The 25,689-nt window shown below is 35.9% G+C and overlaps 1 protein-coding gene across 1 annotated transcript in view; it reads left to right on the top strand.

Moving 5' to 3' along the window:
• The window catches only part of Hpse2 (heparanase 2 (inactive)), a 763,300-nt gene that overhangs the window by 477,413 nt on the left and 260,198 nt on the right, over nucleotides 1-25,689 (top strand). Inside the window, exon 5 of the mRNA XM_005407665.2 lies at nucleotides 12,181-12,352. Within this exon, the coding sequence (XP_005407722.1) occupies nucleotides 12,181-12,352 (172 nt within the window). The remainder of the gene's footprint in view (nucleotides 1-12,180; nucleotides 12,353-25,689) is intronic.

Below are 25,689 nucleotides of genomic sequence, written 5' to 3'. Positions count from 1 at the left end.
ACTCAGTTAAATTTTGTTAAGCTTCTAGTGTAGGTCTGTATGGATAATTGCATATTTATGTATTTGTATGCAAATGTATAGATTTACACATTTTGACTGTGTATTTTGTGTATTTACAATAATTATAACATTGTGAAGGCCAAACACAAGGTTGAACCAAGTCTTCAACATGAGGCTAGGTTACAGCTTAGACTGTAGCTTTAGCGGACTGTATTTTCAGAGGACAGAGTTTTGGTAGGAAAAGGAGATGAAGAAAGCAAAGAGGAGAGAATGAAAACATAGGCTTTTTATCACCTTACTTTTCATCCTTTCTCTCTCCTGTCTGCTTCTGTTCTTCTCCACTCTTGTTGTAGTCAGGGTTTGCATGAGAATAGAAAATAGAAAACACATAATTTATAGAATTATACTATAATATTTACCCAAAAAGTCAAATGCAGAAAGTGCAAGAGATCTTTTCCAACACTAGAGGCCAAAAAATCCAGTTGAGGGCCTGGATCCCGTAGCAAGTCCTATGGGAGTCCAGCTGAAGACCTAGAGCCCATGGCAATATCATCCACAAGTCCAGTTAGGGGCCTAGGGCCCATGACAATGTCTCATGCAAGTCTGTATCAAGGATCTGCATGGGGAAGGTCCAAAGGTCAGTGATGGAAGCTACAAAATATGCTCCAGCGGGATAAAGAATCTGTACCAATACACTGAGGGATTTGCACTTGAGCCAGGAAGAGATGCTCAAGGTTAGGACAAGTGCTCCCCTGAAGAGAACCATAACCATCGTCAGTGACAGCAAGGACCTGAGCTCCTCTGATGATGAGAACAGCTGAGTTCATATCAGGGAAACCTGATAAGCTTCTCCAGGAGAATCAACAGCCTAACATCTTCCCCTCCAGTTTTCCTTTTATGCTGTTGGCAACAATCCTCAGGTAGACCTTCTACACCCAGAACAATACTGATTCAGTTCAGCTGGGTGTTACAAATTAACTATTAATCCATCACAACCCTCTTATCAATTCTTTAACCACATACTTCTATCTACATACATAATTTTAGGATAGTTAATCATTCTTGTTTTTAATATACATATATGGATTGAGAAACATTTTTAAAAAATAATGTGCTAAGTGTGAGAATTGGAATATATTCTTCTCTGCCCACTGCTACATGACAGACTAGAGCATTCTGTGACAAAGTGAATATATAGGACAGGAGTTTATTTCCTAAAGAAAAAGGCAGAGTAAATTTAAAACTATTGAGCTATTATACACTTGTATGCTAGAACTGAAGAGAGCCTTTATAAATTGAAAGGAGTAAAAATAGAGAAGTTATTAAACTAACAAATAGTAGAGGCTGAAAATATAAATTAATGCACAGAATTGTTGATAAATTCATGGCTTACCTTTGGAAGCACTTAAATTAATTACCCTCTGTCTATTAAGGGGATTTAGTGATATTTGAATTACATCAGTTCTTATTTGAGGTCTTTACTCTAGGAAAGCCAGATTATCTTACTTAAATTCTGGTTAGTGTCAAAGGTAATTCAGCAAAGCACTGGGAAAAACTGTTGTGTTTGTGGAGACTGGACAAATAAATGCATGACAAAGGTTTTTGTTATTCTACTGATACAAACCACTGTTACAGTGCAATAGACACTTTAAGGAACATAATAAGCAATTATCATCACCTTCTACCTATTGCTTAAACACCCACCTGTTTGTCAAGAACAGGATACTGTGAAATGGAGCATGTCTAAGTGACATGATTCAATAGTACTCTTTATTTTCTTAAATATTTTTAAACACTTCAGTAACATGGTAAAGGGAAGATAATCTGTTGATACAGCAGTGACCTCAGTAACATACACGTGACTTCTCTATTCAGGGACAAAAGTTTGATTTGTTCATTATTTTTTCAGTTAGATTATTGAACATACATTCATACTGACAGTTTATAGGAAGTGAGGCTAGACTGTATCTCATCTAAAAGACGTAGCTAGTTATGACCACATAGCATTCTAGAAAAGGCAGAGCCACATATAGAGAATAAACTGATCAGCTGTTCCAGGAGTTTGAGGTGGGGGTATAGAAAAAGGATGAAAGAGGAATGAATATGTGGAACACAGGGGGGTTTAGGGTGTTAAACTTATTCTGTGTGATACTGTGATGCTGTATGCATAATACTATGCACCTTTCAAAACCCATATTACTATATAATATGAAGAAGAAACCCTAATGTAAACTATGACTTAGTTCCATAATATTATACCAGTATCAGTGTATCACTAAATATATCATGCCAAGCCAAGATGTTAATGATAGTGGAAATTAGAGGAAGTGCAACATATATGCCCACTCTCTGTACTATCTCTTCAATTTTCTATAAATTTAAAATTACTCTAAAAAATAAATCCTATTAACTAAAGAAATCAGACTGTGTGCCACAGTGAAGACAAATTTCTTGGAAATATGGATTTATTTGCTGTGTCGGCCTTACTTCATTGTAAGAACAACTCAAGGAATAGTTAGAAGTATATTTTTGAACAAAGGATCTAAATAAACATCTCCAAAGAAGATTTATGAATGGCTAATAAACACATGAAAAGATCATCACCTTGTTAGCTACCATAAAAGAACAAATAAAAACCACACTTAGGTAGTACTTTGTACTTATGGGGATGGCCAAATTTAAAAAATAAGGAAAATAATAAGCATCAGTAAGGACGTGGAGAAACTGGAACTCTTACACACTGGTAGTGGAAACTGAAAATGGTAGTCACTTTGGAAAACAATGTGGCAATTCTTTCAAAAATGTAAACATAGTACTACCATGTAACTCGGCAATTTCACTCCTCAGTATTTTGTGTATCCAAGCAAATGAAAACATGTATGTCCACCAAAAACAAAAACCTCTACATGAGTATTTAAAACAGCATTTGAAAAGTAGAAAAGGCCACAATTTCCATCAGTTGATAAATGCAAGTAAAATATAGCATTTTATATAATAGAATATTATTTGGCCATAAAATGTAATGACGTATGTACACATACATTCTACAACATGGATAAACATTGAAAAGATTACACTTAATAAGACAGTCACATGAGACCACGCACTGTATAATTCCTTTTAAGTGAAATATCTAGAATAAACAAATCTGTTGATTTATGAAGATAGTAGATAAGTGGGTGCCTAAGGCTAGGGGTTGGATGATGAGTAAGTGCTAGTCAGCTTAGAGTTTCTTTCTGGAATGTTTAAAATGTTCTAACCTTTGTGGTGGTGATGATTAAATAATTGTAAATACAGTAAAAGCCATTGGATTATACACAAAATTACTGAGTTGTATGCCATGTAAATTACATCTCAATAAAGCTGTTAACAAAAATGCATGTTTTTTTTTTGTTTTAAAGGGCATAACAATACATATTCCATATTAGTGATTAATGACAGAATCCTTTAGGATTTTATATGTGTAATTATTATCAATATTGTCATCCTATATGTGTATGGTATTTAGTTTAGGTAACATCTCTGTATACACTCTTCTATTTGGACCTCAAAATGCAAAATAAAATATCTGATATTATATTAATGAGAAAGCCTGTAAAAATAAGTGAAGTGGATTACTAAAATCAGCATAAAGTGGTAAATCTGTATCAGAAACTTGGAAATTCTAGTGGAAAAAGAGTTACTTTTTCTGCTACCTTATATAACTATGTATTTGGGGGTTTTGTTCTACTTTATTTTTTAATGATATTAAGACTTCTTGGCTTTCTTTACTTCGTTTCCTTTCATGCAACAAATATTTATTAACTGCCTAATATCTGCTGAAAGTGCTACACTAGGTTAGAGAGATAAAATACTAAATAACAAATATAACTGCCTACATTTTTGTAGCAGAGATAGATGTTACATAGGACTTGAAATGAGTTGATCATTGTCTTCTCTAATGTCATTTTTGCCTGTTAGTAATTCAAATTAAAATTTTAGTTGGATTCTCCTTTTGCTGGCAATAATTAAAGTACACATCAGGATAGTTATGACAGCTTGCTGTCCTGTGTACTATGTGGAGACCATTTTCTTTTTTTTTTTTTTTTTTTTTTTTTTTTGGTTTTTCTCCGGTACCGGGAACCAAACTCACGACCTTGCGCTTGCCAGGCAGGTGCTTTTGCCGCTGAGCTAAACCCCCAGCCCCGGAGACCATTTTCATATCTACCACTCCTTTCCTTCCCCTCCCTCCCCTCTCCCTTCCTTCTTTCCCCTCCTGTCTCCTCCTCTACTTTCCCCTTCCCCCACCTCCCGCTCCTTTCCCGTCCTTTGCACTTTACAATTCAATGAGTCTTAGTAAATTTAAATACTTAATCATTATCACAGCCCACTTTTGGAACATTCTCCTCACCTTCAAAAGATCCCTTGTGCCAGTTCAGACAATTACTGTTACCATTTCCATCCCAGGAGATACAAATTTGCTTTCTGTCCTTATAATTTGTCTTTTAAGTACATCTCATGTAAATATAACCATGAAATATGTATCTTTTGCATATGACTTTTTTACTTGGTACTGTATAATGTTTTGAGGTTTATAAATAACAATATATAAGTAATTCATTCCTTTTTATTGCCTAATGGTATTCTTGTGTATGGATATAACCACAATTTACTTTTCCATTCACCAGTGGGTAAGCATTTGTAATGTTTCTACTTTTGGCTATGATGTATAGCACTGCTATAAGTATTCAAATACAAGTCTTATGTAAATATGCAGCTTTATTTCTCTCAGGAAGATACCCAAAAATGGTAGAATTGCTAGATATTATGGTAAATTTATTTTTGTTTTTTAGGAAGATGCTAAACTATTTTCCAAAGTACTTGTATAAAGTTTCCAAAGTTCCATTTTACATTTTCATCACCAATGTGAGTTCTGATTTTCTATGTCTTTGGCAAAGTTTGTCATTGTCTTTTTCATTATAGTTATTCAAATAGGTTTGAATTAGTGTCACAATATGGCTTTAATTTGCACTTCCCTAGTGACTAAAAACACAGAGCTTCTTTTCATGTGCTTACTAACCATTTATACATTTTTATCCTTTTAAATGGATCATTCAACCTATTATTGAGTTGTAAGAATTCTTTATATACTTTGGATACAAGAGTTTTAAAAGAAAATATATGATTTGCAAATAGTTTTTGCCCATGTATAAGTCATCTGTTTATTTTCTTAACAGAATCTTTCAAAGTACAAATGTTTTGAATGTTGATAAAATTCAATTTGTCAACATTTTATAATATTATGAATTATGCTTTTGGTATCATATCTTTGCCTAACCCAGTATCACAAAGGATTTCTCCCCATATTTTTAAAAAGTTTTTATAGTTTTAGCTCTTTGGGTATAAACCCATTAAGAGTTAATTTTTGTGTATGAAGTAAGGCTCTAAATTTACTTTTTTTATGCATGTGGATATCAAGTCTCCCAACGCTGTTTATTTAAAAAACTATCCTCTCCCTAGTTGAGTTATCTTGGCACCTTTGTGAAAAATAAATTGACTACAAATGGTTCTACTTTTAGATTTATAATTCTGTTCCACTGATCTAGATGTCTATTCTTCTGCTAGGACTACATTTTTTGTTTGTTTCCTTTGTTTTAATAATACCTTATGGTGAATGTTGAAATTTGGAAGTTTAAATTCACTTACCTTGTTCATTTTCAAAATTAATTAGGCTTTCCTTGGCCTTGTATTTTGATGTATTAGCTTGTTAATTTCTGCAGAAAAGCATAATAAAATTTTAGTAGAGCTAGCACTGAATCTGTAGATCCATTTGGGAAAATTACTGTCTTAACAATATTGAGACTTCCTATATATGAGCCTAGATTATTTCTCCACTTGTTTAGTTTTTAATTTCTCTAAGCAATGTTTCATAGTTTGCAGCATATACACTTTGCACTTAGTTTAAGTTTATTGTGAAGTATTTCTTATGTTTGTAGTATTGTGAATGGAATTACTTTCTTAATGTCACTTTTGGACTGTGTGCTACTAAGATTTCAAAATATTATTGATTTCATAAATTAGTCTCATATCCTCCAACCTTGTGTAACTATTAATGTATTATTTTCCCTCATATTCCTTTGGATTTTCTGTGCACAAGAACATGTCTCTTGAAGATAATGATATTTTATTTCTTCCTTTCAGTTAGGGTGCTTTTAATTTCTTTTCCTTGACTGACTATAATGGCTAAAATATTTAGTACAGATTTGACTGCACATGGCAAAAATATACTTGCTTTATGCCCTGTCTTAGAGGACAAACAGTATTTCATTGAGTATGATGTTAGCGGAAGGTTTTTCTAGGCTATCACTCATTAGGCTGAGATGTTCTCTTTTATCTATAGTTTTTAAAGAGTATTTGTTAGTAATGGGATTGGCTTTCGTCAAATTTTTTTGCATCCATTGAGATGATAATGTGGTTTTGGTTTTTTATTGTTTTAATATGATATTTTACATTAATTGGATCTTGATGTCAAACCAACATTACTTGCCTGGCATAAATCCTACTACATCACTGTGCAGAATCTTCTTATATGTTTTTGTATGTTGCTGGACATTTTTGTAAATATTTTTTGTAGCTTTTTGCATCTATATTCATATGGGACATTCATCTGCAGTTTAATCGTGACATCCTTATCTGGCTTTGGTATTAGGAAATACTGTTCTCACATCCAGTTGAAAAAAGGATATCTTCCTTCCATTTCTTGGGAAAGAAATTGTGAAAGACTAGTTTTTCATCTTTAAATATTTGATAGTATTCACCAATTAATCCATCTGTGTTTGGATTTTCTTTTCTTGTTACATGTTTATTTAGGCTTTCTGTTTCTTTAATGAGTCAATTCTTACAATTTGTGTCTTTCTTGAAAATTTTTCATTTTATCTAAGTTGTCTAAATTATTGGCATAAAGTTGTTTATAATAGTCCCTTGTCAATTGAATTAATATGAGATTCTTCATGGTGTTCTGCCATTCAGTCCTAATTTTGGAGCTTGTGATAATCTTCCTAAAAGTGTGTCAGTTATATTAATCTTTTCAAAAGACTAACTTCTGCTTCACTGATTTTTTTTTTATTTTTTAATATTATTGATTTTTACTTTGTTTTTTATTATTTCACTCCTACTTGCAGTAGCTTTAGTTTTTCTTTTTCATTTCTTAAGATAGACCCTTAAGTTATTGGTTTTAGATCTGTCTTCAGTATTGGAATCTAAAGCTACGCAGTTTCCCTGAACTATGGCTTATACTATATCCCATATGTTCTCTCATACTTATTTTTATTTTACTCAATCATAAATGTTTTCTGGCTTCCTTGTGATTTCCTTTTTGACCCTTAGATTAGTTTCTAAGTATTTGTGGATTTCTGAAATGTTGTTGCTAGTTTAATTCTGAATTCTAGCTTAATTTAGAATTGTTGTATGAGTGTATATAGTGTAGGCTTTTAGTCCTTTAAAATTGATGAGTCTTTTGGCTTAGCATATGATTTATGCTGAAGGATATTCTGTGTGCACTAGAAAAGTACATATATCCTGCTGTTGGGTAAAGTGTTCTATAAATGAATGAGGTCAAGTTAGTTGACAGTGTTACTCAAGCTTGCTATATCCTTCCTGTTTATCTGTCCAGTTTTATCCATTATTAAGAAGTATTAATGTGCATTATTGTTGAATTTTCTATCTCTTTCCTCACTATTGTCAAGTGTCATTTTGGTTTATTCGCTTCATGTACTTTAGTGGTAGCATTAGTTAAGTATATGTTTATATACCCTTTTATCATTGTAAAATGTCCTACATGTCTGAATAACTTTTTTGCCCAGAAGTCTTTTTGGTCTGGTATTAGTGTTATTATTCCGGCTGTATGGTTACTGTTTGCATGGTATATCTTTTTTCAGCCTTTTACTTTTAATCTATTTGTATCTTTGAATATAAAATGTGTTTCTTTACTTAAATATGTTTTATTCAGTTTGATGATTTCTAGTAATTGCACTATATAGTCACTTTACATTTAATATAATAGTTTATATGATTGAATTTATATGTGTTACCTTGCTATCTCTTTTCCATTTATGTCTTTTTTTATTCCTCTGTCTCTCCGATACTGAAATATTGTCTACTGTTGTCTACCATTTTTATCTTTGTCACTTTTTAGTACTTTCTTATTATATATAATACATCTAAATTCATCATAATCTACTTTAATAATTAATCCCACCTTAATATAGAAACTTCTCCAAAATTTTCCCATTTACTCCATCCTTGGTGCCATAATTATTGTAAATGTTACATCTTTATATGTAATAAACACAACAATAGTTATATATTTGCATTTATGTAAAATAACAGAAGGAGAAGAGAATAATGAATATTTTCAATTGTCTTTTACATTTGCCTATGCCATTGCCTATTTTGTTTTCTATCTCTGTGTGGTTTTGAGTTGCCATAATGTATGTCAACCTGAAAGACTATTTCCTTTCTTTCTTTCTTTCTTTTTCTTTCTTTCTTTCTTTCTTTCTTTCTTTCTTTCTTTCTTTCTTTCTTCCTTCCTTCCTTCCTTCCTTCCTTCCTTCCTTCCTTCCTTCTTCCTGTTTTCTTTCTTCTGTGTGTGTGTGTATGTGTGTGTGTGTGTGTGTGTGTGTGTGTTTCTGGGTACTCTACTACTAAGCTACAATCCCAGGCTTTTTTTATTTTTTATTTTGAGACAGGGGCCCACTAAGTTGCCCTGAATGGCTTCAAATTTGTGATCTTCCTGCATCAGCTTCCTTCACTGCTAGAACTACTGGCAAGTGCCACTGTATTACTCTTCTGCTTTCTTATACAGCAGATTTGTTTACCATGAAATTTCTCTTCTCTGGAATGTAAATTTTGCTCTCTGTTTTGAAGGATAGGTTACTACATATAGAATTCTTGGTTAATAGGGTTCTGTTTGCTTATACATTTTTATTTTCTTTCAGCATTTTAAATATGTTATCTCATTGTCTTCTGGCTTCCATAGTTTTCAATAAAAACACAATTACCAATCTCAGTTGTCCTGTATATGATGTCATTTTAGTTTAAGAATTTCCATTGTATTTTTATAGTTCATTTACTTGTATTTTTATTTAATTAATCAGTAACATTTTACCTTAATTCTTTATTACTTTTATTTCTTTGAACATTTTTATAATAGTTTTGATGTTTGTCTGCCAGATGGAGCATTCAGTTCTCATAATAGTTTCTATTTCCTTTTTTTTCTTCCCTGTATATGGGTTATGTTTTCTTATTTTTTTTGTGTATAACATAATTGTATTTTTGTTGTTAGAATAATATATTTTATATACTATGCTGGAGAAATCCTGTAATCTTAATTCTTTACCCCATGGCTATTTTTTTTTTATTTTAAAGAGAATTTAAGAACCAATAAAAATGATACAGAATTTCAAAAACAAGATGATAGGAAATTAACAATGGTTATTATATTGCATATTGTTATCTTCAAAGTAGTTGAGTAAATTACCAGGTACAGGCATGGAAAATTGATCAAACACTATAAGCACTAACTGTTCTTTACAATGAGCTAACAGAAATTATTAGTACAATTACCTTAGTTATCTTGTGTGTAAATATAGATATAGATGATTAGATAGAGATAGAGACAGAGATACATATTTTCTTTCTATCTTTCTCTTTCCCCCATCCTAGTTGTTCTTTCCTCTTTTTTAAATTTATTTTAAAAAAATACTACAAAAGAAAGGGAAAGAAACTGCTCAAAAGGAAAGAACATTAGAGAATATGAGAACATTAGAGAATATGTATTGTCTCTAATGTTCTTTCCTTTTGAGCAGTTTCTCTCCCTTTCACAATATCTACTGTACCTTTTTTGTGTATCCTTTGTATCTCATTTACTCTTTCAGTTTCTTACACTAGAAAGACAAAATGTTTACAAGTGAGTCTGATTTATTTCCCTTCTGAGTGTGGTCTCTAGTTGCATCCATTTACCTATAAAAGCCTCGAGTTTATCTTTCTTTATAGCCGAGTAGTACGTCATTGTATAAAAATACCACATCTTTGTTATCCATTCCTTGGTTGATAGGCATTTAGCTTGTTTCTAAGATTTAGCTATTACAAATTATTGCTTATCTATTTGTTTAGAAATTTACCTGAGCTAATTCTGTAGAGCCTGTCTCTGTTAGAGCAAGTGGCTACTGGTATCACTAAAATTTTTAAAAATGTTTTAATTATTTAAAAAATTTTAAGTTTGAGCCTCCTAGCAGTGGCCTATGAGTCAAGATAGCTATTAATTAATAGTGAACAAAGGTTGATCAAATGTTGTGCTTGATTACTTTGAACTAGTAAGGCTTCCATATGTTGCTAGCAGATCTGTAGACATGTGGACGGATATATTCAACATTTAGGCAGTTTACAGTTCTGACTAGGTTTTACCTTCTAACATACTATATGTGAGTCCTACGTTTCATCTTCATGTGTTAATGAGTGGATAGCTAGCACACTTTCCAGTCTTTCCTGAGTGGGCACAGTCTTTTCAGTTGAAGGGGTTTATTTTAGATTATCAAGGCTCACCATGGCTGCTTTATTCCCCAAATCTCCCTTTAAATTCTTGTAAGTCTTCTGGTCTGTGTTTCGTCCCTATCGTTATTACAGCATGAAGCTGAGATGTTGGCCTTCCTAGGGCATGTGCTCTGTTTCAAATCTAGCTAGCCACTTGCTGCAGTAGAATTTCTGGAACTGTTTGTTTGTTTGTGGTATTAAGGATTGGTTGAAATCAAGACCTTCACATTGACTATACGCCTGCCCCTCCCCCTTTTCTGAGACAGTTTCTCACTAAGTTGTTAAGTCATGCAGGCTGGGTTCAAACTTCAGCTCCTCTTGCCTTAGTCTCTGAGAGTGCTATGATTACAGGTGTGAGCCACCATACCTGGATAGAAGTGCTGGTTTTTAGGACTTCCTATGGTCTTTTTGAAATGAAACTGGATGTCTTATTTACTTTTCTGGTTGCTGAAACAAAATGCTTGACACCTAAAGTTAGAGGAAAAGTTTATTATAGCTAATGGTTTGTAGAGGTGTCAGTTCATAGCTGGCTGGCTCCAAGGCAGGGTGGCTTGGCAGAGGGTCATCACAGAACAAGCGAGCAGAGGTAGCAAAGCAGATAAGTAGCAAGTGACAAGGAGCAAGTAACAAGTAACCTTCTTTCAGTCTCATATTTTAACACTCACACCTTTAATCCTAGCATAGCACCTCAGATTGATCACAACATCACATCTTTGATCCCACAAGCACACACCCCCGAGATCCAGCTACCTCCAAAATCCCTCATGTCGGACAGCATGAGGCTTTGGGGGCACATGTAAACATAAGCCACAACACTGAGTAAGAGAATTTTGGTGAAAGTTATTTTGTTCAGCTACTTAGTTATTAATGAGCATTGAGGGTTTTTTTTTTTGTAAAATTATGGACTTTATAAAGATTTCCCTTCTTATCATTTATATTAGTTTCTTAGAACTTGACATAACAAATTACTATAAACTTGGTGGCATGTAACACAAATGTATACATCTTGGAGACCAGAAGTCTGAAATCATAACAGCAGTAGCAGTAGTTCCTTTAGAATCTCTGAGGGAGAATCTCTTCCATAACTCTCTCCTAGCTTCTGAGGCTAAAATCTTCAGCATAAAAGCATCTCTGTAATATTTGCATTTATCATAACATAGCATTCTTTTCTGCTGTCTTGGTATCTGGACTTCCTTCTTCTGTTATAAAAATAGTCATGAATTTAGTGTCCACTCTAATCCAATATGACCTGGTATTATCTTCAAGGACACTGTTACCTGATACAGTCCCATTCTGGAGTTCTGGCAGATATAAATTTTGAAAGACATTATTTAGTCTAGTACACCATTCATTATGAAGTATCTCCTGAAAATCAGTATGGTGTCTTTGTGGATTAGGTGATATTTTGTACAGATTGGCTTAAAAATGTATGGAACAGAGAGATGGCACTGCTAAGTTAACATGTTTGTTGGGATAGTCCTTAATATAACTCACACCTTTTTTGGTAATTTATTTATACTGTTAAGAAAAAGGTAGAGAGCTATGGATAGGAAAGACTTGGCAGACCCTCACTCTTCTCAATTCTAATTTGCATGTCTGTTTTTAATCTAGAGCCAAATAACTATCGGACCATGCATGGCCGGGCAGTAAATGGCAGCCAGTTGGGAAAGGATTACATCCAGCTGAAAAGCTTATTGCAACCCATCCGGATTTATTCCAGAGCCAGCTTATATGGCCCTAATATTGGGCGGCCCAGGAAGAACGTCATTGCTCTCCTAGATGGGTAGGTCAAATGATTTAGCTGTTCTTATGACACTGTTCATTAAATGTAATGAACCAAAGTATTTGTCTTTTTCCTGGATATTTTCAGAATTAAAAATAAAAGAAGAGCTTTTTGCATAATGGCTAGCCCCACTCTTAATTAGGAAATCTTCATCAAACTGTGGAAGAGTTTCTTCTTTCTTGAGACCTTCCATAGTCAGGACGGGATGGTGGTATCATGGAGGCATGCTACAATCTCTAGGATGGATTAGAGGGAATTCAATGTTTGAAAAATCAGATTTAATATTATAGCATTTCCCAAGACCCAGCCTTCCTATTCTGACAAGGAAAAACTGCAGACACTTACACTAAAATATTTGCCTCTAGCAGAGAATACCTGGATAGCAAATAAAATGCCCAGGATATAAACTGGCAGAAAAGCTGAGAAGACTGTAAGTGGTTTTAAAGGCTTCTAAAAACCATACATTCTCAATGGAAGATAACAGTAATGAAATTGCCTGGTGACTCAGAAAAATGGGTATAGACATTCTCTAGCTTCAGAAACTCCTATTGATGAACTATGGAATTTCATAAGTTCTAAAGCAGTAAGCTGCACAAACTTATATGCCCTTGGTTATATGCCTTTAGTGGAGAGATTTTATAAGTATCAGGAAATAGTAAAACAAGTAGAAACAAGATTTTTTGAAGTCAATAAAACTTTAAATGTGAAAAAATATTACAGCATCTCATAGCATCATTGTACATTTTAAAAGTAAAAATAATTATTCTATTCCAGTAAACCTCTTATAGAAACTAAAACTAGACAAAATCTTGGCCAACAAATCTGGATTTAAAAGTTAAGAAACCTGACATGTATTTGTACATTAAGCCACAGTTTAACTGATAGATTTATTATCAGATATTCTGGAAAACTGCCACCATTTTAATATTGGCCAAATCTGCCAATCATCTTGTAAGCACTGCCATCAGTGGGAAAGCTGGACTTCAATGTTTTCTGCCCTAATTCCGGTGGTGATCCAGCCTCAAAGTAGATAATTGACACACCCATGCAAGCAAGGACAAGTTATACAGGATCGGAAGAAATGACATACTATGAATTTGTTGCCAGTAAAGAAGTAGAGTTACAGTCCCAAGGAGCCACGGTGGTGTGAGAAAAGCTGAAGATAGATACATGTTGATTTCTAGCTCCAAAGTGAAGATGTAACTGGATCAGGAAAGGTAGGAACAATAAGGTTAGGAAATTCAGAAGTTCTTCTGGAATACAGCACTGTGTGTACCAAGGCACACATTTTGTGTGTCATAGTCCAGAAAAAAATGGTTATTCTTACAAAATGAGTTAGAAGTTTTCAGTAAAGTACATTAAACAAGTGATGTTAGAAAAATGCCAAAGAAGCATAAACAGAGATATACAAGGAAAAGGAAACATTTGTTTCCTCAATGGGCTTTGTGGCTTGGTGACCCTAATGACTCCTCCCTTTTCCAGTTGTTAATCTTGATATAAGTTTATGAACATAGCAGATATATTGAAGGTTTGGAAAATCAAATAGATTTACATTGAAAGCAAGTATAACCTCAAATTAAATTTCCTCTTTCTCTCTCTCTCTCTCCCCTCTTCTCCTTCTCTCTCTCCAGCTGTCCTGCCCCTACCATATTTGTTCCAACACTATTCATTTTTCTCCTCTGTCTCAGTAGCATCTTCCCACTTCTAATGTGTTCTCATCTTCTGCACTGACCCCCTTGAAGGCCCAGCCCTGTCTGGCTACTTAGAATATTTCTACCTAACTTACTTCTCCATAATGTTACATCATCTGAAGATGTACCCCTACCTGCTGTGATAGGGAAGGGGCAATGACTATTCTAGCTACTTATGGCTGAAAGGAGTCATAGTTGTGATCAGCAGTCACATACTCTCCAGAGGGTCTATTTAAAGGCCTTGATAGATGCCAGTTTTTCTCTTCTTGGGTAGGCATATAGCTTTAAGTCTGGAGGAAACAAGGCCAAAGAAACAGTTAAGTATGCGTGGACCAAATAATAAGATCAAAAAGACTATTATGAGTACAATTAACAAATGTTTTCACCAGGAAGAGCCAGTAATAGTCTCCCACAAAGAGGGTAAGGAGAAAGTCCAGGAAATTTCAGCATCTGACCTGACCTTAACCTGTTGTTTAATATCTTAAATTGCCTTCCAGATATTAGCAGAAGAATCAGGAGGGTACATACAACATTCAGTTTTTACAATTGCACGAGTACTCCCTTGTGGGTTTTTGGGTTGTTTCCTTTTGTTTTGTTTTATTTTGTTGGTTCTGTAAGGAAAAGCCTCAACCCAGTTTGTGAAAGTGTCTATCCAGACCAATAGATATTGAAACCCTTTACTCTGGCATAGGAGTAAAATCAAGTTGCCACTCTTCACCAGGGTATTTACCATGTCTCTAGATATCTGGAGGGACTATGGTCCAGTTAAAAAGGATTGTTCTGTTGGTAGGGCTCGTATTTCTTAAATATCTGTTGCATTGTCTGAGAAAGTCACTTTCCTACGAATAATTTTGAGGCCAACTTATGGGTCTTATCTTTCCTCAAATGAAAGATTTGGTATAAATACTTAATAATTTTCCATAAACTAGCACCAGGAAAGAACAATTTACCATCATATAGACTGAAACAGTGTCCTCGTGGTAGGCTCAGTGCTGAGGCATGCCGAAATGCTTCTTTAAACTTCTGGAATGCAGTTTGGGAATCTGGCTCTTGGGCTAAAATATAGGCATCTGTCTTTTTGGGCTTCCTTTATAAGCTGACAGAGGGTCATGTAATCTCACCATACCCTTCTCTCCAAAGGGGACAAAAGCCTGTAATTCCTAGGAATCCCCTTAGCTTTTAGGGCCTTGGGATATGGGAAGGAAAGTATTAGTTTAATTGTCCCTTCCCCTAGGTTTCAGGTTCCCTTAGATATGATAAGGCCCAAGTAATTTTCAAAGTTCTGCCTAACACCTAGAGACCATACAACCTATGCTAGGAAATTCAGCAGACAATTTGCAGTGTAATATCCATTGGTGAACCTACAATCCTGCCTAGTGACACTATGTATTATCTCTAATGTTATTTTAAATTATTATTCTCTTAGTCACTTTAATAATTTGATCAATCTTCTATTCTTACATCTGGTAATCTGAGCAACTTCGTTGAAGATAACAACCAATGTTAATCTCTATCATTTGGTTTGAAACTCAGTATCATTTTTAATGTCCTTGCTTTGTGTTATCTGTATTTTCCTATTGTTCTTTTTTTGTATTATTTTCTTTAAAATAAAAAAAGTAAAAAAGAAGAAAATTCAGCAGAGTTTGGTTGCCTTCGCTACAGAGCTTTTCTGAGTTGGCACATGATAGTATATCATCTACATATTTCAGGACTGTGATTTGGGAAAATTCAAAACTTGCCAAGTCATAGGAAAGCACTCACTCAAAAAGATGAGCACTGTCTCTGAATTCTTGAGGAAGCATAGTCCAAGTCAGTTGAGAGGCCTGGTCAAGAGGATTTTCCAAGGAAAAAGGAAACTAGTAATCTGTATCTAATGGAATACTAAAGAAGGATTTTTTTTTTATATCTAGCATGGAAAATCAGCTGGCATCTTCCAGGATCTGAGAAAGGAGAGTGTATGGGTTAGGTATCACTGGATGGATTGCCACTACTGCCACATTTACCAATCTAAAGTCTTGTACCAACCTTCACTCTCCATCAGGTTTTTGAACTCCCTAGAGTGAAGTGTTGCAGGAGTTATTACATGGTATAAGTAAACCTTCTGCCCTTAAGTTGCTGATTATAGGCAACAGTCTTCTTTTAACTTCAGGCCTTAGAGGGTATTGTCTTTTGAGGAAAAATAGCATCTTTGAGGTGTATTTGCACTGGGGCAGCTCTTCTTGCTCTTCCTATTTTACCTTTAGTTGCCCATACTTCAGGATTTATTTCTGTCTCCATGAGAGGGAGGCAGTGTACCTGACCTGGGTGCAGGTGTGTTATAGTATTCAATCAAGATAAGATATCTCTCCACAGAAGGAGAACTCGACTTTCAGGCATAATCAAAAATGAATAGTAGAAGAGAAATCCATCCCCGTTATAGCCTAAGGGTTGTGACAAATAGTGAGTTAATTCTTCTCTAGTGTATCTTTTCCCTGAAGTATGACAGCTGGAAGGAAAGCCAGCATTGAAAAGAATAAAGAGACATGCGCCTGTGTCCAGCAATAAGCTGGTTTATTTTCCCTTTATAGTCATGATTACCCAGGTCTTCTCCTTGGAGATGACAGTCAAACCAAGGGGAAAAGGCAGAGTGCCTGAGGATCCTTCAGTCTTGCTGGACCAACCAGTTCAATAGGTCTGACCCTTGGGACCTTCATCTCAGAGGACAGTTCAACTTCCAGTGGTCACCTTTGCAATTAGGGCACGGCTCAGGGGGCCTCCTTTATGATGGATTTATCACACCCCCTCCTAAAGAGGCCTGAATTTTCATTGCAGTAACAGGTAAGTTTAATCATTGAACTCTTCTTGGAGTCCTGAGAATAAGATGTAAAGTCTGTTCCTTTTAAAATTGCAACCAAGGCAGCCATTTTCTCTTGGACTTTTTGTTTTTTCCCTTTGGCTTCCTCCTGGTCTCAATTATAAAATACTGAAGAGGCTATTCTCACTAAAGTATAAAGTGAGCTATGGGGATCAAAAGCCATCTTTGTATCTTTTTTCTAATATCTGAAGCTAACTTGGTAATAATTTCTTCTAATATCTGAAGCTAACCTGTATTTAGGAATAATTTGTCTTTCTATGAATCAAGAGCAAGGGATGTATGTTGTATTAATGCCTCTTATAAATGACCTAAAAAGACAGAGAGGTTCTCATCTTTCTCCTGATGAATAATTGACAGATGAAAAAAATTGAAGGATCTAGTTCTTGTCCTTCCTAGACCTTCAAAAATACATGCCTGAAGATATTTCCTATTCCAGTCTCCCATCTGGTTGGTAGACCAGTACGAATCTGGTGTAGGGACTGCTTGGGCTCCAATAGGAATGATTTGTTCCCCTGGCTGCCTGTTTTATTGGCTTCTAAAATTAATAATATGATATTCATCTCCAAATGTAATAGCAGCTTTTAATGCTTCATGTCTCTCATTAGAAGTCAATTTTTATTTAAGAGTAACATTACATCTTTCCAGTCTAGGTTATAGATCAGAGTAAATTCCTTAAAGGCCTCAATGTACTTATCAGGGTCTTCTGAAAACCTCCCAAGAACTTGTTTGATCTGTTTGAGGTCACTGACAGAAAAGGACACATGGATATGGGTAGGACCAAATTCTTCATCCACCTCCCGTAAAGGATACTGTCCTAGAGGAACTTGAACAAAATCAGATAGTGATGGATATATCCTAGTAGAGGCTTCAATTAAAATTGGCTTAGGAGTCTCACCCTTAGAGTCAGAATGGCAAGTGAGGGGATCCTCAGGCTTAGTGATAGTGAATGAGGCTTTGATTAAGGCTGCCTGGAAACCTCATCCTTTGGATCCAAAGGGCAAAGAAGGACACCTTCAGAGTGCATTTGATTGTACTTTGAGGGCTAGAGATATCTGGTTTTCCTGTAGCTTACATTTACATTTTGAATAGAAGTAAGGATTATCTCTTAATACAAAGAAAACCTGAACATAAGGCAATTCGAACCATTTTCTGTCTCTCTTACAGTACAATTCTAGTTATGTCATAATCAATACTTTCTTCTGCATTCCATTTTACCTCTGGGCAGGCCATGTACAGGTGCCATAAAATATTAAACAGTTCTTTCTCACATGAGGGTCTAACAATTTCTACTGCTTAAGAATACATTCCAAAGAGTAAGAGATTTGGATACTGAGATTCCCATCTGTAAAACAAGGGTAAAAATAGGTGTTCCTTTTAATCTCTACTTGGTTTTTATATCTTCTCAAGGTATTCCTTGAGGTGACCTGCTTCAGAACAGGTGGATGCTATCTGGAGAGTGACCAGAAGACAGGTCTTGTTGGACTAGCCACCATTACCAACTCATGCCCCTACCTTCTCCAGAAACTCACACTCCTAACTCCAGCATATGTTTCTAAAGCACAAGCTACAATTAATTCCAGCTGTACCAGTCATGTTTAAAGAGGTAACCAATGCTAGGAAAATTAAGCCAACAATCAAGTAATCTGAACAACAGCTTTCCAATTCTTTGAAAGAAAATGAGGGGGAAAAGCTCAAAGGAAAAATTGGAAGTGGTTGGAGCAATCCTCAGCCTGCCAAAAAGTTTGCCTCTAGGGATAGAGGCAAGTGATGGCTCAGAAAAATCCTTTCCTGGGCCCTAGGACAAAGAGGTCCCCAAGACATTTGTGCTAATCACCAAGTCAATCTTCTTTAGCAACACACTTATGAAACTTATGGGTTAAAATCTATACCCATCATTCAGCACACACAACTTACACATTAGCAAAAGTATTTTCCTCCCCTACACACATAAATGATGAGAATCAGGCCTAAGAATGGAAAGAGAGAAAGAGAGGGACAGGGGGAGAGAGAGACAGAGAGAGAGAGAGAGAACCAGGAAGTTGGAGATTCTCCCTTCAACTGAATGAGTTTAAGTCCCTTCAGTATGTATATTCTCTTGGACAGGAAAACTTCCATTGTGTCATTTGACCCAGAGATGAGTTATGTGTTTTTCATCTCAGGTAACTTCCCTGTCTTTGGCATTAGCAAACATTCGCTTTCTGTGAGCTGAAATTAAGAGTTCTTAGTCATTGGGTAGGAGGGAAAGGTTGAGATAATCCAGGGTTTCTCCCTCTTTAATCTTTAGCAGAAACACATTTCCAGAAAAGGAAAGTATGAAATGACAGGAAAAGATCAGAAATTAGATCAGAAAAAGGAAGTCTTTTCTTCTTACACTCAGAGTGAGTTATTAAGAAAATTTGCCATGAGCTCTCACCCTCAGCAGGGGAAGGCAAGAGTGGGGAATCTCAAGAGCTAAGATTGCTTCCACACCAGTGGAAGATTAGATCTGAAGGGAAACTGAGGCACAACAGGCTCAGCATTCCCTTCTAGATGGTAGAGGGGGATAAGGCCAGACTGTTCCAGTGAAATCTGTCCTCAAAATCTTAGCAATGGCTGCCAGCCTATTGCCTTTTAACTGGTGTTTTGGTTTGGGGGATATTTTGCAAGTGGAACAATATAATACAAGACACATATTTTATAAGATTATTTATAAAAGTCACCCAAAGAATCATATACAAGAGACTGCAGGAAATCTGCCCACACACTAAGACCAAGGAATCTATCCCAGGGCCTGGATCCCACAGAACTATCCTGTATGAGTCCAGCTGAAGACCTGGCACTCATAACAATGCCTCCCATGAATCCAGCTGGAGGCCTACAGCCCATAACAATATCTCGTGCAGTCCTCTTTCACAGATCTGTGTGGGGAAGGCCCAAAGGCCAGTGGTGGAATCTAGGAAGTCTGTGCCAGCAGGATGAAGGATCTGTGTTAGCAAGCTGAGGGATCTATACTGGAGCCAGGAAGTGATGCTCAAAGTAAGAACCAGGACTCCCTGGAAAAGTACCACAGCCATCCTCAGCCACAGTGATGTCCTGAGCTCCTCCAATGGTGAAGACAGCTGAGTTCCCATCAGGAAATCCAATGCAGCAAGCTTCTCCAGGAGACTGGCAGTGCACCATCTTCCCCTCCAGATCCAGGAAGCAATGCTCAGAGTGAGGACCAGAGCTCCCCCAAAGTGAACCAAAGCTATTTTCTATGCCAAAAAGGTCCCAGACTCCTCGGAGGATGAAAACAGCCAACTTCATCAGGAAATCCAGCATGACAGGGCCCTCCAAAAGAACCAACAGCTCCTTGCAGCTTCTACCAGCTCCCAACAGCCTTCCTCAGCACCAAACAGCCTTTTACCTCTCAAAAGCCTTCTCTGCTCTCAACAGCCTAACTTCTTCTCCAGTTCTGCCTCTTATGCTGCTGTCAACAATCCCCAGGTGGGCCTCCCACACCCAGCACCGTGCTTACTCAGTTCAGCTGGGGGTTATAAGTTGACCAGCATTTGTCAATCCACTACAACTGGCAATTGAAGTCCCATCATTTATTAATAAAAATATATATTTTAAAAATATAAACTAGATTTTATAAAAGACACATTTTATAGCATTTCATAAATTCACATTTTGGTTACTATAAAAATTGACTGGGGGATGCTCTAACATTGCTTTTCTCTAGCACTTTTGTTTAAAATACAATAACAGACCACAACAGTCAAATCAAGTCAAGCAGGTTCAAGAAGGAGCACCAATAAATTCAACAACTAGTAAGTCCATCTGCAGCATATGCAAAACAATACAAGACTTTGCCTTCAAAAGTAAAATGTCCCATCAAACAAATCATAATAATTTTCCCATGGTCTCATTTTAAATTTACCTTGATTTTAATTTTAAAAATGCCTTAAAAAGACAAGACATAAAAATTTAAGGCTTAAGCAATTGACAAAAAAGGATTACAATTTCTGATTACCTAAATGTGTCATAATCCAGAATCAATGAAACACAAGCAAACCTTTACTTCTACTTTTCTCTCTGGGGCCTCCAAATGATATAGGGGAAATAAATATAACTTCCCAACTGCTAGATATCAGATATGCTGAGTTCATGTTTCCCAAAGTTAAATAATGAACACAATACTCTATATAGAATTTCTGAAAAACTCCTGAAACATTTATACATTTAATAACCAAATTCACTAATGTAGCTGGATATAAAGTCAACACTCAAAAATCAATAACATTCCTGTACACAAACAACAAATTCACTGAGAGAAAAATTAGGGAAACCACAGCCTTCACAATAGCATCCAAAAAAATGAAATACTTAGGAATAAATCTAACAAAGTAAGTAAAAAAATCTACACATGGAGAATTACATTACTCTAAAAAAAGGTCAAAGAGAATATCATAAAATGGAAATATAACCCTTGCTTATGGATAGGAAGAAAAACATAATGAAAATGGTCATACTCCCAAAATTATTATATAGATTTAATACAATCCCAACAAAAATACCATAAGCATACTTCACAGGACTAGAGAAAATATTCCTAAAATTTATTTAGAAACAGAACAGACCTAGAATAGCAAAAGCAATTCTGGCCAACAAAGGCAGGGCAGGAGGTATCACAATTCCTTACTTGAAATTATAATATAAAGCTACTGTGATAAAATCAACATGGTACTGGCAAAAACAAAACAAAACAAAACAAAACAGACCTGAGGATCAGTTGAACAGATTAGAAAATGCAGACACACCTTCAAACACACGTGGCCACCTTATCTTTGACAAAGAGGCTAAGCATATTCCTTTAAAGAAAGGTAGCCTCTTTAATAAATGGTGATGGAAAAACTACACTGAAGACTAAAACTAGACCTATATCTATCACCATATACTGAATTAAAATCAAAATAGATCAAATATCTAAATATTAAAACAGGAACAATAAATCTTCTTGGAAGAGAAATTAGATAAAGATTTTGAAGACATAGGGATGGGCAGAGAGTCCTTGAACAAAAATTAAACTGTATGGAAAATCAACAACTGGAATCTCATCTTATTGATAAGCTTTTGAACATCAAAAGAAATCACCAACAGAGTGAACAAAAAATCCACAAACTTGAAAAAAATTTTAGCCAAGTGTCCCTCAGACAAAGAACTTTTATCTGGAATGTACAAAGAATTTTTAAAAATCAGGTCCCCAAAATTCAAAGACCCAATCCAAAAATGGGCATCTGAGATGAATACACACTTCTCAGATGAAGAAATACAAATGGTAAATAAATATATGAAAAAATGTTCAACATCATTAATGATTTGAGAGATGCAAATTCAGACAACACTGAGATTCCATCTCACTTCAGAAAACATGGCTATCATAAAAAATCAAGCAATAACAAATGCTGGAGGGGCTGTGGAGAAAAGGAACACTTCTCCACTGTTAGTGGGAGTGTAGCTTAGTGCAACCACTGTGAAAGTCAATATGGAGATTCTTCACAAAAACTAGGATTAGAGGCTCCATTTGTCCCAGCTTGGGCACAACCAAAATGCCCATTAACTGAGGAATGGATTAAAAAGTTGTGATCTTTTTATACAATAGAATACTACTCAGTCTGGTGTCTGAAGGTACTGGGCTGAACTCCAGACATTTTTAGGAAACCTGGTAAGCCACCACTGTGACTCATTGGCCAGAGTGCAAGGCAGGTGGATCCCCAGGAACCCTCAGAGGCCTTGGTGGCCACTCCCCACACCTCTAGCATGTCTGTGGGTGCTGGGCTGAACCCTGGGCATTTTCAGGAACCATAGTGAGCCACTCCTGCACCTCCCCCACTAGTGTGTGAGGCAGGTTGAGCCCTGAACACCATCTGGGACCTCAGTGGTCACCTCCCAGTACAACCCACACCTCCCTGGAGCCCAGCTGAAACCGGACAGAGTCAGCAGCGTTGGAGACTTCACCCTCACCCCTCCCCTACTGGCATGGGAACTGGGCTTGGTCCTGGGCAATATATGAAGCCTCAGTAAACACGACCTGCATTCCCCTATGCTTGTGGAAGCTGGGCTGAACCCCAAACACCTTGAGGAACTCCAGTGAGCCTCCCCTACCCCTCCCCGACATGCCTGGGAACCAACTGAATGCAAGGAAGTTTTGGGAGCATCTGGGCCCCCACCTTGCCACCACACACCAGCATAGGAGCCACATTGAGCACTAGGGATCTTCAAATACTTCCCCTTCCACTCATACACAATTGCTAGAGTGAGGCTAAGCTCCAGGAAACCTCTAGATCTTCAGAAATGACAAAATGAAGGAGTAAAATGCAATCCCAGACCTCCACACCACCCAAAACAAGTCCAGGAGGCATCAACACAGAAGACCCTGGAAGTCATACACCTGAAATTTCTGAAATGATAGCAACTGAAGTAAAGAAACAACTCCATCAGGCCATAGAAGACATGAGAGCAAAAATAATCTCTCAGGTAAAAATGAAATGACAACAATAATGAAAGAATTTTTCAACATATCCAAAGAAGATATTGATAAGAAAATCAAAGAATGTAGACAACTCATGGAAACCTTGAATAAACAATATAGAAAAGAACTAGAATTCATGAAACAGATTAAAACAAATATCCAGGAAACTAAAACCTCCATCAAACACTGGCAAAAACACGTGAATGAAGCAGAAGATAGACTGTCAGACCTTGAAGACAGCATTGCTGTGAATGACCATGAAAGGAAGGATCTCTTAAAAACAACAAGGAACCAGGAAATAAAAATTCAACAACTGCAAAATGAAGCAAAGAAAAACAATGTCCGATTAATAGGTATCAATGAAACAGCAAGTGTCAACACAAACGACATAAAAAGACTATTTGCAGAAATAGAAGTAGAAAATTTCCCAGGCATGAAAAAAGAATTGAACATACAGATAGATGAAGCATATAGAGCTCCAGTTAATCATAACCAAAATTAATCTACACCCAGACATATAGTGATGAAGATCCCAGAAACTCAACAAAAGCTCAGAAAATTAAAAGCTATTAGAGAAAAGAAACAGATCATCTATGAAGGAAAACCCATCAGAATTATGACAGATATCTCAGCACAAGCCATCAAGTCAAGAAAAGCTTGTAGTGAAGCATTTCAGGTACTGAAAGAAAACAACTTCCAACACAGATTGATATACCCTGTGAAATGATCCTTCAAATTTAATGGAGAAATAAATTATTTTCATGATAAAGAACAACTGAAGAAAGTCATGAGTGCCAAACCCATCCTACAGAAAGTATAAACAGATACTCTAGAAAGAGATAAAACAGACCAAAACTTCAAGAACAACAACAGGAAGGAAACACCAAGCAGAGCAAGCAACTAAACAGAGAGGAAAAAGGGTGATTCAACAGCAGGAAAATAACATGACAAAGATAAACCAATACATATCCATTATAACTATCACTGTAAATGGTCTCAATTCACTGATCAAAAAAAGCAGACTGGCAGAGCAGATCAAGAAACAAAATCCAACAATATGCTCCATACAAGAAGCACATTAACTCAAAAGGAAATTCATAGACTGAAAGTCAAAGGATGGAAAACAATCCTCCATGCAGCAGGAACCCAGAAAAAAACAGGGGTAGCTATTCTGTTTGTAGACAACATGAACTTCAAACGAAGAACAATCAAAAGAGATAAGGAAGGTCACTACATACTTGTGAGGGGAAAACTTCAAGAGGAAGAGATGACAATCCTAAACATCTATGCACCAAATACAGGAGCACTCAGCTATATAAGACAAATTTTAACAGACATGAAACATGAAATAAGCAGCAACACAATTATAATAGGGGACTTTAACACACCATTGTCACAAAGAGATAGATCATCTAGAAAAAAATCAGCAAGGAAATAACAGAATTTAAGCAAACTTGTGAACAAATGGACTTAGTAGACCTATACAGAGTGTTCCATCCAACAGCATCAGAATACACATTCTTCACAGTTGTACATGGGATGTTCTCTAAAATAGACCATATGCTAGCACATAGAACATGGTTAAGTAAATGCAAAGGAATTGAAATTATCCCATGTATATCGACCATAGTGCAATGAAATTGGAAATTAATAACAAAAGAAATCACAAAAATTCTATAAAGAGTTGGAAATGAAATAATGTCCTCCTCAGCAACCAATGGGGCATAGGTGAAATCAAAGTAAAAATTAAACACTATTTATAATCAAATGAAAATGTAGATACAACTTATAGGAACCTGTGGGATGCAATGACAGCAGTCCTCAGAAGGAAATTTATAGCAGTGCGTTCCCACTTCAGGGAGGCAGAACAAGCACAAATAAACAATCTTTTGCTTCACCTCAAGCTCCTAGAAAAAGAAGAGCAAGGCAAACCCAAAGCCCAAAGAAGACAGGAAATTATAAAACTCAGGGCAGAAATTAACACAATGGAGACTAAAAAAAAAATATAAAGAATTAACAAATCAAAGAGTTGGTTCTTTGAATGAATAAATAAAATAGATAAACCCCTAACCAACCTTATAAAAAAAAGGAAAGAAAAAACTGAAATAAATGCAGTAAGGAATGAAAGGGGTGAAATCACTACAGATCCTGAAGAAATTTGGAAGATCATTAATACCTACTTTGAAAACCTTTACTCTCATAGGATGGAAAACACAGAAGTGGACAGATTTCTAGATACATACAAATTACCAAAGCTGAATGAATAAGATATAAAAATCCTGAATAACTCAATATCAGC

The sequence above is a fragment of the Chinchilla lanigera genome, unplaced genomic scaffold, assembly GCF_000276665.1.
Source record: "Chinchilla lanigera isolate Chin_1 unplaced genomic scaffold, ChiLan1.0 scaffold00106, whole genome shotgun sequence".
Taxonomy (NCBI): Eukaryota; Metazoa; Chordata; class Mammalia; order Rodentia; family Chinchillidae; genus Chinchilla; species Chinchilla lanigera.
This window is presented reverse-complemented; position numbering and strand designations above follow the sequence as displayed.